Genomic DNA, 11,940 nt, shown 5'->3' on the forward strand with positions numbered 1-11,940 from the left:
ATTCATTAGTTCTGTTTCTGGTGACTGGAATTTGCTTGATTTTCTTATTAATAAAGCATTACCATTTATATTTTAAGTACATCTGAGAAATCTGATTATGAAGTTAGAATCCACATGTCTCCTCAGATACTCTTAAAAGTGGTGTGTCTCCATAAAAGCACAAGGAGAAAAAGACTTGTACAGCATCTTATTTTCTATACCATTGCTTTAATGCACTTTAAATTTTATCTACATTAGTTGGGAACAAAGAAACAAAAATAGACATTTCTTTGTTTTTCATAAATAACTACTCTCCATATTTGATAAAAATCTCAAAGCATTATTTTACCTTCCCACAAATAAAATACATACAAAATTTTTCTGAAATAATAAGTTCAGCAAATTATCATGAGACTAACATAACCACATACACAGCTGTTCTACTGACTTCCAGGAACAAAACAAAACTTCTCAAGATGCTCTGGGTTTCCACTTGTTAACATTATGGATTCAGAATTATAATCATCTGCCAGTAATAACTTATAGATTCAAGTTGATTGTCTACAAATAAAATATCGCTGGCTCCGATTCATTGAGTTCTGGGGATATCTTCAGGAAGCTACTGCATGGGATAGGCACTATACATGTATGGAAATCATAAAAAGTATTAAATGCCCTGGACTCGAACTACTGACTCGGTATGTGCCTCATTTGGCTCAGTAATAAATTCACCTGCACCAAACCCGTATCAAAAGTCACTAAATCTCTCATATATATATATATAATATATATTATGTATATACACACCCACATCACATACATACTATACATACAGTTTGTAACAACATGAAGTAATATTGTCATAAAATGATGTACCACAGACATTATCCTGGCTGAAATCAATTCTGTAATTGTCATCAGGCTGCTAGAAGCTTTGTAAGTTCTGAGTTAGGTTACTTAGCGACTTACATCCTGAATACCCCTCACCCTGCTTTAATGTCTTGGTAGCTTTTCCTTTCAGAACCACCCTCCCTAACTCAGGCTTATTTCTTTCCCAAGATCACTTGATTGGACTTAGGAGGCAAGAAAGGACATGCAGAGGGAGCAGGCAAATCTCAGCCACTCTACCTCACACCTGCCTAGATTTGTGATGTGCTCTGTCCTGTTTGCCACATTCGGTGTTAGAAAGCCGTCATTCAAAGCTTTGTCCCTTCTACCCCCCTTGGTTTTTCTGTAGAGCACAAAAGTGAAAGAAGCCTCTTTAGCAGGGGTAGCAGTTCATTAAAATATACAACTACATTTCCTAGCTCTGGGGGTCCCATTCTGTACTTGACAGTGCAGGTCACGGATGCTGTTATTAAGGTTCGGTGTGGGATCCATGAGGTTTTCTCCTGGCAGCCGGTGTCAGGATTAGTGCAGCCCTGGCCCAGGAGGAAACGGCCTAATGAATACCAGTTTGGTAACAGTGCTGTCGGCACATTATTTAAGCTTGTACATGCGCACAATTACACACAACACACACACACACAGGCCCATCATTAAAAGTGGTCAGGTGAAAATGACAAAGGTTTGCAAGGATAAACCAATAAGGCACCAAGAAAAATTATTTTCAGCCAATTTAGACAACTTCAGAATGTGAGGAGGGAAATAATATAAATAAAAAGCACTTCCTAAGGTCATGGTAACTGATTCACTGAGAGGTCGATCACTTTGATTCCTTTAGACAACCTTCTAAATCTTCACCCCCTAATCTATGAAATAAGACTGCTTAAAATTGAACTGTGAAAGGAACAGCCCCAAAGCTGCACATGTGAGACTAAGTGGAGCCCCAAATCACCTCCAACTTCACAAAGCTGGCTGTGAATAAGTTGCTAAACCACCCCACTACCTTTCAGTTTCATCATTGTTTTCATGAGTGTAATTTGTTTGCATAATAAAATTGCAAATGGGAGGAACAGTGTGTGGGATGACCAAAGTTAGCTCTCACTTCACTTCTCTCCCTGGGTAAGGGGTGGGGTGGTGGATATTAGAGAGACTTCAGGAAAGCAGGTGGGCTTTATCCTGGAGGGAAAGGAGAGCAAGGGTGAAAAGAGACCGAAAACAAAAAGGTAGCTCTGAAAGTAGACCCCAAAAAACATCACCTGTGTTGCCTCTCCTTGGCCTGGTATCCTTTGTGTGTGTGTTTTAAAGTAAACTGGTTGTTTTTAGGTGTGGCATGTTGCCAAAGTGAAAATATAATTTTCTACAATGAAGAATTAAATTATTTTCATCTACTCATCCCACAAGTTTTAGATACATTGTGCACCATTTCTAGATTCCTCCAAAAAAAAAAAGATGGAAGGGACCATCCAAATTAGGCACAGTGACTGAAGGCAGCAGAACCCATCTATGCACTTTCTGGGAAGATACACTAAATGAGGGAAGAGGTGAAGGTAATCATAAAAGATCCTCATTTGAAAAATAGAGGAACTGGCCTTCAAGGTTCTAAGAGACTCTTCTGAATAAGTAGAGGATAAGATGTGCAAAAAATTCTCTAGGCTGTGTGTACTAGGTTTTGTCAAACCCACTGAAATTTTAATTGATTCAGAGAATGAGTATGGTGTAAGAGCAGTGCATTTTTATAACTGAACAGCTTTTGAGAGTCCTTAAATCTATAATACCAGGCTTCCCACACCCCCGGCAGTGTTTAAATTCTCCGTGGGAACTATTCACTTGTTTACTTAATATACATGAAGTAAAAAATTGAACTGGGCTTCTATCTTACTTTTCTAACTTTGGTATAAATGAAGCACAAATTCCCTAGACTTGTTTCCCTAGGGAGGCATTCTCAAATTTTAATTGCTTTTGCCATTTTAGCTTCCTAAATTTAGTCCCCATTCAACCCTGGTCATTGGTATTTTGCTGGCCAATGCACCGTCACCCTCTTCCCCAGTCATGGCCTCACACTCTTCATGAATGAATGATTAAACAGATTAGGAAAGCAAACAGAATTTTCTAATAGCAAAGAAATGTGAGTCAGTGAGTGTGTGTGTGTATTCATCATATAGGCTTTCATATATGAATGGTTAATTAGGTTAGGAAAGCACAGAATCCATTCACAATAAAGTGTGTGTATGTGTATGTGCTCATCAATATATAGGTTTTCTCAGAAAAGGGAGGAAAGAAATGTACTGAGGTGTGGGAGGGGGAAAACAACTTTCTTCCTGCTATAGTAGTACACCAATCTGTGTTTTAAAAACCAATGCAAGTTTGTTATGGGCCTCATTTGTTTTAAGAGTCTGCAGAGAGCAAAGTTTTGCTGCTTTTGGAATATCTGGCTATACACTAGTCCAAAGTCCAGGGACACTTATTTTCTCTCATTGCTGCCAATGTTTGTTCACAGGTAGCCAGCTTCCCTCCCCCAGTTCAAGCACCTCTTTGGAGGGTGGGTGTGGTTTCTAATCACAGCTCTCCAGGAGAGGAGGAATAAGAAAAGCAAAAAGACTGTTTAACATGATAAAGGAGGTGGGATGGGGGTGGAGCAAGTAAATGTTGGAAATTTACTTAATTACTGGATGTATATCCATTTTAGTCCTTAAATCTACAAAGCAGCCCCCTTTAGCAACTATCACTGAGTAATTCCAGAAGAAAAGAGTGGGTTTACTTTTACCAAAATTATGACACAAGTTGTTTTGTAAAAATATTGGGATCACTGAAGCTTATTAAGAACCACCCACTCCTCTGGCACAGAGCTGCCATTTTATCAGTCTAGAATTCCAGCTCAACCGATTTCTGTCCCTTAGGTCTTCACTTCTCCCACTATTAATCCCAGGTACTATAATGCTACCTCTAGTCAAAGAGCTGGCGCTGTTAATAATGAGAATGATTACAAGTACTGCCGAAAAGAAACCAAAGTTAACTAAACAAAGCTAGAATGAACACAGAATCGCTAAACTCCCTAACCTTGTCACTTTGGGGAGGCCCTAACCACATTATGCCGTCCTTGGTATGACCTGGAGTTTCATAAACGGGGACAAGCAGCTCATCTTAAAACATCCTGGTCACTTTAAGCAGTGGAAGGAGAAACACGCTGAAAAAGCACACCTGTCAACTTCTCAGTCATAGTTACCCAAACTTTCACTGTTCACATTTTTTTAAAGACACAAATATAGTAAATATATTTTTCCAATTCAGTTCACACAACGAAAACTGAACCAAGTGGAACTTCATTATAATGCCAACGTTATGATTGTAAAGGCCCCAAAGCAAAGGTAAATTTTGTTGCCAAAATGCAACAAAGTTAAAAATTAAGAAAAATACATATTAAATTAAAAACAGGGTTCCCTTAAAGAAGGCAGTAAGAAACACGAAACAGAATACATGTGAGCTGAGCCCCTCTGAGAAGTCCTGGGACAGCTATTCCCTTGAAAGGGCCCTTTTCCCCCTCTCTCCAACTCGCCCCAGGAGGGGGCATCAGCACCAGGAAGGTAAACGGAAGTGACCTTGGCAAAGCTTCCAAACAAAACGCCCCTCTCCCTCACTCCAGGCTGCGGCCTCCTACACATGGGACAGGGACACCTGCTTGTGGTAGGCGGCTGCGGCGGGGCCCGGGGGCCCGGTCCTGCCCGTGAGCGCCGAGCTCGCCTCGGCGTAGTCCCGGGCGGCTGTGGCACCGCCGCTTTTGTGGCCCCGTCGCGGGCGGCGGCAGCAGCAGCGACTGGTGAATCGCCGCCACGACTCTACAGTCTTGCTGGACCAAATCCAGACGCCGGAGGTGATGCCCACGACGAGGCACATGAAGTACTTGAGCATGAGTACCCAGTACTCAGGCTTGGCGCGTGGCTGGCCGGTGTCCGGTCCTGGGCACGCGCAGGTGAGTGCAGCCTCCCAGCTCTCGCGATAGTGCTGCTCATACAGGTAGCAGGCCACCACAATGCTGGCGGGCACTGTGTAGAGCAGTGTGAAAATGCCAATTCTGATCATGAGCTTCTCCAGCTTGTCTGTCTTGGTGCCACCTTGTTTGATAACGCTACGGATGCGGAAGAGCGACACGAAGCCTGCCAGGAGGAAGAGCGTGCCCACCAGCAAGTAGAGCACCAGAGGGCCCAGCACAAAGCCACGCAGTGAGTTCAGGTTCTGGTTGCCCACGTAGCAGATGCCAGCCACTGGATCCCCATCCACAGAGCTCAGTGCCAGTGCGGTGATGGACTTGATGCTGGGGATGAGCCACGCGGCCAGGTGGAAATACTGCGCATAGCCCGCGATGGCCTCATTGCCCCACTTCATGCCAGCTGCCAAGAACCAGGTGAGTGACAGGATGACCCACCAGATGGAGCTGGCCATGCCAAAGAAGTAGACCAGCAGGAAGACGACAGTGCAGAGTGCAGGACCTGTCGTCTCGTAGTGAATGTGGCTGTGCTCACGGCTGCAGGCGACACTGGCATGGCCCACAACCAGGCGCACCAGGAAGCCCAAAGACACACACAAGTAACAAGCTGACAGGAAGATGATGGGGCGCTCAGGGTAGCGGAAGCGTTCCATGTCTATCAAGAAGGTGGCCACAGTTGTGGAGGTGGAAATAAAGCACAGCACAGACCACAGGCCGATCCAGAAGGTGGCGAACGTGCGCTCGTCAGGGCTAAAGGAGGGCTGGTAGCAGGGCACCGCGCAGTTGGGTACTTGGCCCGTCCGAACCTTGTTGTAGAGCGGGTGCGACTCCTTCAGGATGGGCACAAAGGGCTCTCGGCACTTGCACACCGAAGGGCCCCCAGCGGCACATTCGCCTCCGGAGGATGGTGCCCCTGGCGGGCCTGGAAGCGTGGGCTTGACCGGGAAGAGCCTAGGGGGCACCGTGGTGGCCTCGCTGTGATTGTAATCCATGCACAGGACCTCGGCGTCGCGCCCCAGCACCGGGAGGCGGTCGCAGCTCATGCGCTCCGGCCAGGCGAAGCCGTACTGGCGCATGAGCGGCGAGCAGCCGGCTTTGGCGCGCTCGCACACCGAACGGCAGGGTGGCAGGGGCTTGTGATAGTCGGGCAGGCAGATGGGTGTGTACATGGAACACAGGAAGAAGAGAAGGTCCGGAGAACAGTGGATCTCCACCAGCGGCCAGAATTGGTGCACCTCCAGGCCCGCCTCGTCCTGCGTGTCGTGGTTGAACTGGTTGGGCATGTGCGTCAGGTTGTAGCCTATGCCGCGGCACATGGGTACCGTGATTTCCTGGCACACCGGGGCCTTAGAGGCGGCCACCGCTCGGCCTGCCAGCTGCGCCAGGAGCAGCAGCAGTAGCGAGGGTGGCGCAGAAGGGTCAGGCCGAGCCATAGCCCCCTCCCTCCCCTCACTTCGCACAGCCCGAATGGGGCCAACGCAGGCAGGGGGAATCGGGACCGGGACTTTGTCCGCCGACTTGTGTGTGGTGTCGGGGCTGGCAACCTGTTGGTTCTTTTAATCTTCAAGAAATCCACCCCAAGATAAACTGTTTTGGGAAAGCGCTGCCTCCCTCCTCGCTTAGCTCTTCACAGGATAGGGTTTGGGAGGGGCAGTTAGGGCTCCGATTCCAGGCAAAGTACTCCTTAAAAAAGAAGAAAAATTGCAACCACTTCCAATTAGAGAGGAGTCAACAGCTCAGTCCCCGCAAGCGGTCTCCAAATCTCTAGATTAAACTCTCCCTTCTTTCCCTTCCATCTCCTGAAAACAAACTGCTGACTCCCCGCCCCACCCCGCCTCCCTTTCCACTGGGTCCTCCAGGCTGGACCCCGGGGTCAGAGAGATCAGCCCCCTCCAGAAAAGGACAGAGGGCCAGGGAGAACGGGGAGAAGCGGGAAGGCGCGGGCTCTCACCTCTGCGAATCCGGAGAGAAGCAGATTTTCCACAGCCAGGCTGGTTCATCTGTTCCTGGGACACTCCACTCAGAAACGTGATTCAGAGCCAAGCTGGCACCTGGAAAGTTTGGCGATAGGCTGGGTATACGAGGAGGCGGCACATGGCAGCAGGTGGGGACGCCTCAGAGAGGGGGTCGCCCCCTGAACGCGATCGCTGCAGGCCCGTCACTCGCCCTCTCCTCCGGGGCCCCCCGCATGATCCGGGCGGGGCAGGGCAGGGGCAGGCCGTGCGTTCCAACGGGGTCCCGAAGCCGCACTAAGGGCGAACGCTCCAGCAGCACCTAGGCGAGAGGAAGGCGGTGTGTGGCGGCCGGGAAAACCCGCCGCCTCACGGCACCGCGAACAGCCGGCGCTGGCCCCGCCAGGACTGCATGGTGCGCGCCCGCCGCCGCGTCCCGCCCGCTGCTCGCCTCCTCCCCTGCAGGGGGCTCCTTGCTCCAGCCGACTCCTGGGGGCGGTGGCGGCGCTCCTGCGACGCGCCCGGCTCGGCTCCTCCTCCGTGCTCTCGCACCCTTTCGCCCACCTCTGGCTGGCACAGAACAGCGCGCGGCGGCGGCGGCGACTGTGGCGGAGGAGTCACGGTCGCTGGCTGACTAGCCTCTCCCACTCCGCCGGGTCACCTGCTTCTAATGCCCGCCAGGAGGCCCCGCCCCGGCCCCGCCCCCTCGAGCTAGGGCTCGGTTGGTGGGCTGCCCCGCCAAGCTCTCCGCGCGTCCCCGCCCACTGTTCCGCGAGCTTGGCCTCTCCTCCCGCGCCCTGCGGCTCCTCCCTGAGCGGGCCACCGAGTAACGCGGCCCAATCACGGGCCGGGAAGCGGCGGGGGGCGGAGCGAATGCTAATCACGCCTTCTTGAGACCCGGGGCGGGAAACCCCAGCTAGAAGTTCCAAGGAGTTCTCTGCTGGCTGCCACGGGTGCGCCGCTCACTTTCCTGTAATGTTCTGGCTCAGGAACCTTTGCTCCCAGCGCCCCTACCACTTCTTTCTGCAACTGAACATTTTTACCAAGTCAAGCGCTTGTTTAAAAGGACCGCTCAAAGAATCATTCTTAACCGTGGCACCTGTCTCCCTTCTGTGCTGTACTATACCAGGTGAGCTCACATCGAGAGAAGAGTGAATGCTTACTGAGCCCCTACTGTGTGCCGGACAGCGCGTTAATCGTCACATCTGAATACAGGGGCTCAGATCCTTGCAACAATTCTATGAGGCAGGTATTCCTTATAGGTGAAGAAATAGAGGTTTAGAAAGTTAACCAAGGTATCCGAGCTCATGAGAGTTCCCCAAGAAAACCCCAACCTAGACAATCTTGTACCCTGCAGTATTCCTAGAGCCTGGCACAGGGTAGGCGCTCAAATGGCAAACTCGGAATTGAACTCAAGTTGTTGGACTGTGGCATCCACAATTTTAACCACTCCCCCTATGTACAATAGGTATCTCCAAGGCTTCAACCTTTACTCTTGCATTTCGTAACAAAACCTTATGGTGTGACAAGAGAGATTTTTTTTCTGTCTTTGTAGGACTCCAGAGATGTTAATCCTTTATTAGTCGAGGTTTAAAATCCTAGGCGGTTCCCCGCAGAGAGAAGCAACGCTGGCTCGGTAATGGGCAGGGCGCTGGGCCCCCTGGGGGCTGCGGGCTGCTTGGCTGCCCGCAGCCACCAAGGGCCGGGGGCGCACCGAGCAGCCGCCGCCCGCGGGAAGACCTGCTGGGCGCCCCAACTGCGGGGACACACAGTGGCGCTCTCCAGATGGGTTTTTATGCTGCAAGTTTTAAATGTCTTAAAAATGCCTCTTTTTCTACGTGTTCTAATTAGGTTGAAAGACGGAGGTGTTTAGCATACTTGAAATTCATTCACACGCTCACAAAGAGGTCTGAATTGTTTCCCACTCCCCCACTTCTTCCTTCTGGGAAGGAGGTGAAGAAAGGCTGGAGGGCCAGGGAACTTGAAGGACTTAGGACTGGACTAAAGGGCTGAGATAGGCCGCGGTTATTGTTCTTGTGTCCTGGATTCCATTTTGTACAGATTGAGAGACTAAATGGCAGAATAACCCTCTCCCTCCCGCTTATCAACAAGGCTTTGTGGGAAATAATGAAGAATATGTGTATTAATCCCAGCCTTAGAGTTAAAAGGAATAAATATCAATAGCTTTGCAAACATCAAAACTATTAATAAATATGTTTTACATGGACATTACATCTTTCATTCCCTGGAATTCTACAGGTGTTCATATTTTATCTCTTTTGTTTTTAGGAAATACTTGGCACTCTGGGTAGGTGGGCAAACTTGCCAGGGTTGAAAGTAGTGGGAGTTGAAAAGCCATGGAATAGCAGTCAAAAAAGAAAGGGAAACCCTCAGTGGAAAGTATGTGCAGACTGTGAACATGCCAGGGGAGGGCTGTCTCATTCTGTACCCTTTATGCAACGTGTGTATTATTGGGGATGGACAAGTGTTGGCTAATAATAAAATTATTTGAAGTTGGAGAATGTTAATCACTCCTGCTGGAATTTAGCCAGAATACTTGTGTTATTTCACATGGTTCTGACTCAAATGATGTTATCTACTGGTTTGTAAACCTCTCTGCTTAATCAATAATAGTGAAATGTTATTTTTGCTTGGAGATCTCTAATAAGAGTAGTAATAACAACAGAAAACTTTGCCAAAAGAGACTTATTTTGCATTGCGTAGCTTTTTGTACCATTTGAATTTTAACACATATTGCTTCAATATAAAGGCAGTTTGAAATATGCTGACTATTTAACATATTAGGCCGGGTGCTAAATAATTCGTTTATCTTAGCTCATTTAATCCTTACAATAATCAGACAAAACTGGCACCATAATGATTTGCCTGAAGTTACTTATTCGGTCATTGGAAAGCACAGAAATCAAAAATTTCTCCTGAGTCATAATTTATTATTCAACAAGCTAGAAAACACTAACTTATTTTTAAGATGCATTTTTTTTAAGCACCCAACACGTTGCCAAACACTGTAGTCTATTAATTTACTCATATGGCCTTCCATCTATCCATCCATCCAAAAAACATCAATTTCTGAGTTGAAGATACTACTGCTATATTAAACATGTTCCTACAAAGCGAAGTTCATGAAATTCAACTTAAATTATTGCTCAAGGTATGTTTATTAATCAAAATACAGAGGTTGATGCTAACTAACCATCCCATCTAGTAAGTGCATGACATTCCAAAAGTTTTGAAGTGTCGGTTTTGGATTCTGTCATCAGGGAATAGTTATAGCATTTTTAATCTTACAAGACTTGTGTTGATCATACATATATTATTCTGTTGAGACACTTGAGAGTTCAATGCTATAGGAATGAATATTTTGTATACTCTTCAATATCTTGATAATCAAGTCTGGAACAGTCTTGATTAGACACCTTCAATAAAACTGAGAAACAAATGGATGAATGATATTAACTTGTTAAACTTTAGCAACTGGCATTGAATCCTTGAGTACAGCTTACCTTATGAGAGCTATATCTGAGGTTGACCATACCTTGTTAAATGCAGCATGAGTCCAAGCCTTGGCTCTGCCTTTAGTAGCTGTGCCACCTTGGGCAAGTCACCTAACAGCTCCAGGTCCTCTTTCCTGGTCCATAAAATGGATTTACAAATAGTTATCTCCCTCATAGAGTTATAATGAGGGGTAAATGAAATTATATAGAAAAGGGCTTAGAGCCTTGTCTAGCACCTAGTAAGTCTACATAGGTCTTAGTTTTTATTATTATTATTATTATTATTATTATTATTTTTACTATGGTTTATTCTATTTTTCTGTTTCCCAATCTTGTATATTTTCTTCTGTATATTACTTTAATAATGAAAAAAAAAATAGTTACAATTTTTAGATATACTTTGTGTCTGAGCACACTCCCAGCTGTCACTAGCTATCTCTAGCATTTAGATACCAGCTACATTTGATGCCAAAGCAGGGATCATTTCACTTACCCTGGATCAAAGTGCACACACCTGATATCAGCAACCAGCCTGAGAGTGTACACAGTGCTGGCACAGGATAGACACCTTTGAGCCAACATGAATCCCTCACAGGTACAGTATTTTCAGACTAGCTCCTTGCATGTCCTAGCATTTCTGATTAGTCTTCATCAAATCAGACACCTGTAGACAAGAAACCAAGACACTAACCAGAAGATTAACATGATGAGTCATTTGTCCAGGTTCTTAATGAGAATGTCTTGTTCACATTAGAAGCAGAATAATTCAACTATAATCTTTAGTCTTCTCCCCTCCCCCACTGTGATGCAGATTATAGAAAATAAAAGCTTCCCCCCCCCCCCCAGAGGTAATAGAAGTACTAATCTTTTCCATATTGAGCAATGGCTCTCAGCCGCACATTACAGTCACCTTGGGAACTTTAAGACACACTGGTGCTTGAGACCTATTAAATCAGAATCTGTGGTTTAGGGCTCAAGACATTGTTTTTTGGTTTTGTTTGTTGGTTATTTTTGGTGCTGTTTTTTTGTTTTGTTTGGTTTGGTTTTGTTTTTAAACTCTCCAGGTGATTCTGATTTTCAGCTAGTGTTGAGAGCCACTAACATAGATGGTTTTGTTATTTCCTCAGTATAGCCCCAAACTTGGGCCTGGGTGGATCTTCTACAAAAAGGGTTAATCACTTCAGTATGTAATATAGAATACCTCAGGAGAAGGTATTAGTAAAGTCCATTCTAGTCTAATTGCATGGGATTCTGGGTTGAAGGAAAAATTGTGTAGCAACAGAATCGTGGTACAGTAATGGTACAGTCCACAATGATGACCATAACCACAGCAACTGGTAGGTGGGAGCATTGCCAGTTTGCACATGCTGTGCTAAGCATGTTACACACATGATCTCTTTTACCCTAAGAATCCTGTAAGGTTGGTGTTATCCCCATTTTATAGATGAAGAAACTGAGCTTCAGACAAGTTAAATGACTTTTTACCCAAGGTTACCTACCTTCCAAACTGGGTTTTCCTGATTTCAAAACCTATGTTGTCATTGACTGCAGACCTCATTGTAGTTCCAGCAGTAGAGGGTCCTGAGAACCACCAGATAAATCTTGAGATAAACAACTTCCCTCATTC

The 11,940-nt window shown here is 46.3% G+C and overlaps 1 protein-coding gene across 1 annotated transcript; it reads right to left on the reverse strand.

Moving 5' to 3' along the window:
* Positions 1–276: 276 nt before the first annotated feature.
* FZD5 (frizzled class receptor 5) lies at positions 277–7,157 on the reverse strand. Its single transcript, XM_036254708.1, has 2 exons — positions 6,798–7,157; positions 277–6,529 (listed from the first exon to the last, which is right to left on the reverse strand). The coding sequence occupies exon 2, from the start codon at positions 6,277–6,279 to the stop codon at positions 4,516–4,518; it is 1,764 nt and encodes a 587-aa protein (XP_036110601.1). The 5' UTR covers positions 6,280–6,529; positions 6,798–7,157; the 3' UTR covers positions 277–4,515.
* Between the last annotated feature and the right edge of the window lie 4,783 nt (positions 7,158–11,940).

Source organism: Molossus molossus, unplaced genomic scaffold (genome assembly GCF_014108415.1).
Source record: "Molossus molossus isolate mMolMol1 unplaced genomic scaffold, mMolMol1.p scaffold_m16_p_11, whole genome shotgun sequence".
NCBI classification, from domain to species: Eukaryota; Metazoa; Chordata; class Mammalia; order Chiroptera; family Molossidae; genus Molossus; species Molossus molossus.

Bases quoted from the DNA above. Each gene is read 5' to 3' on its own strand.
- FZD5 (XM_036254708.1), bottom strand. From the start codon at position 6,279: ATGGCTCGGCCTGACCCTTCTGCGCCACCCTCGCTACTGCTGCTGCTC.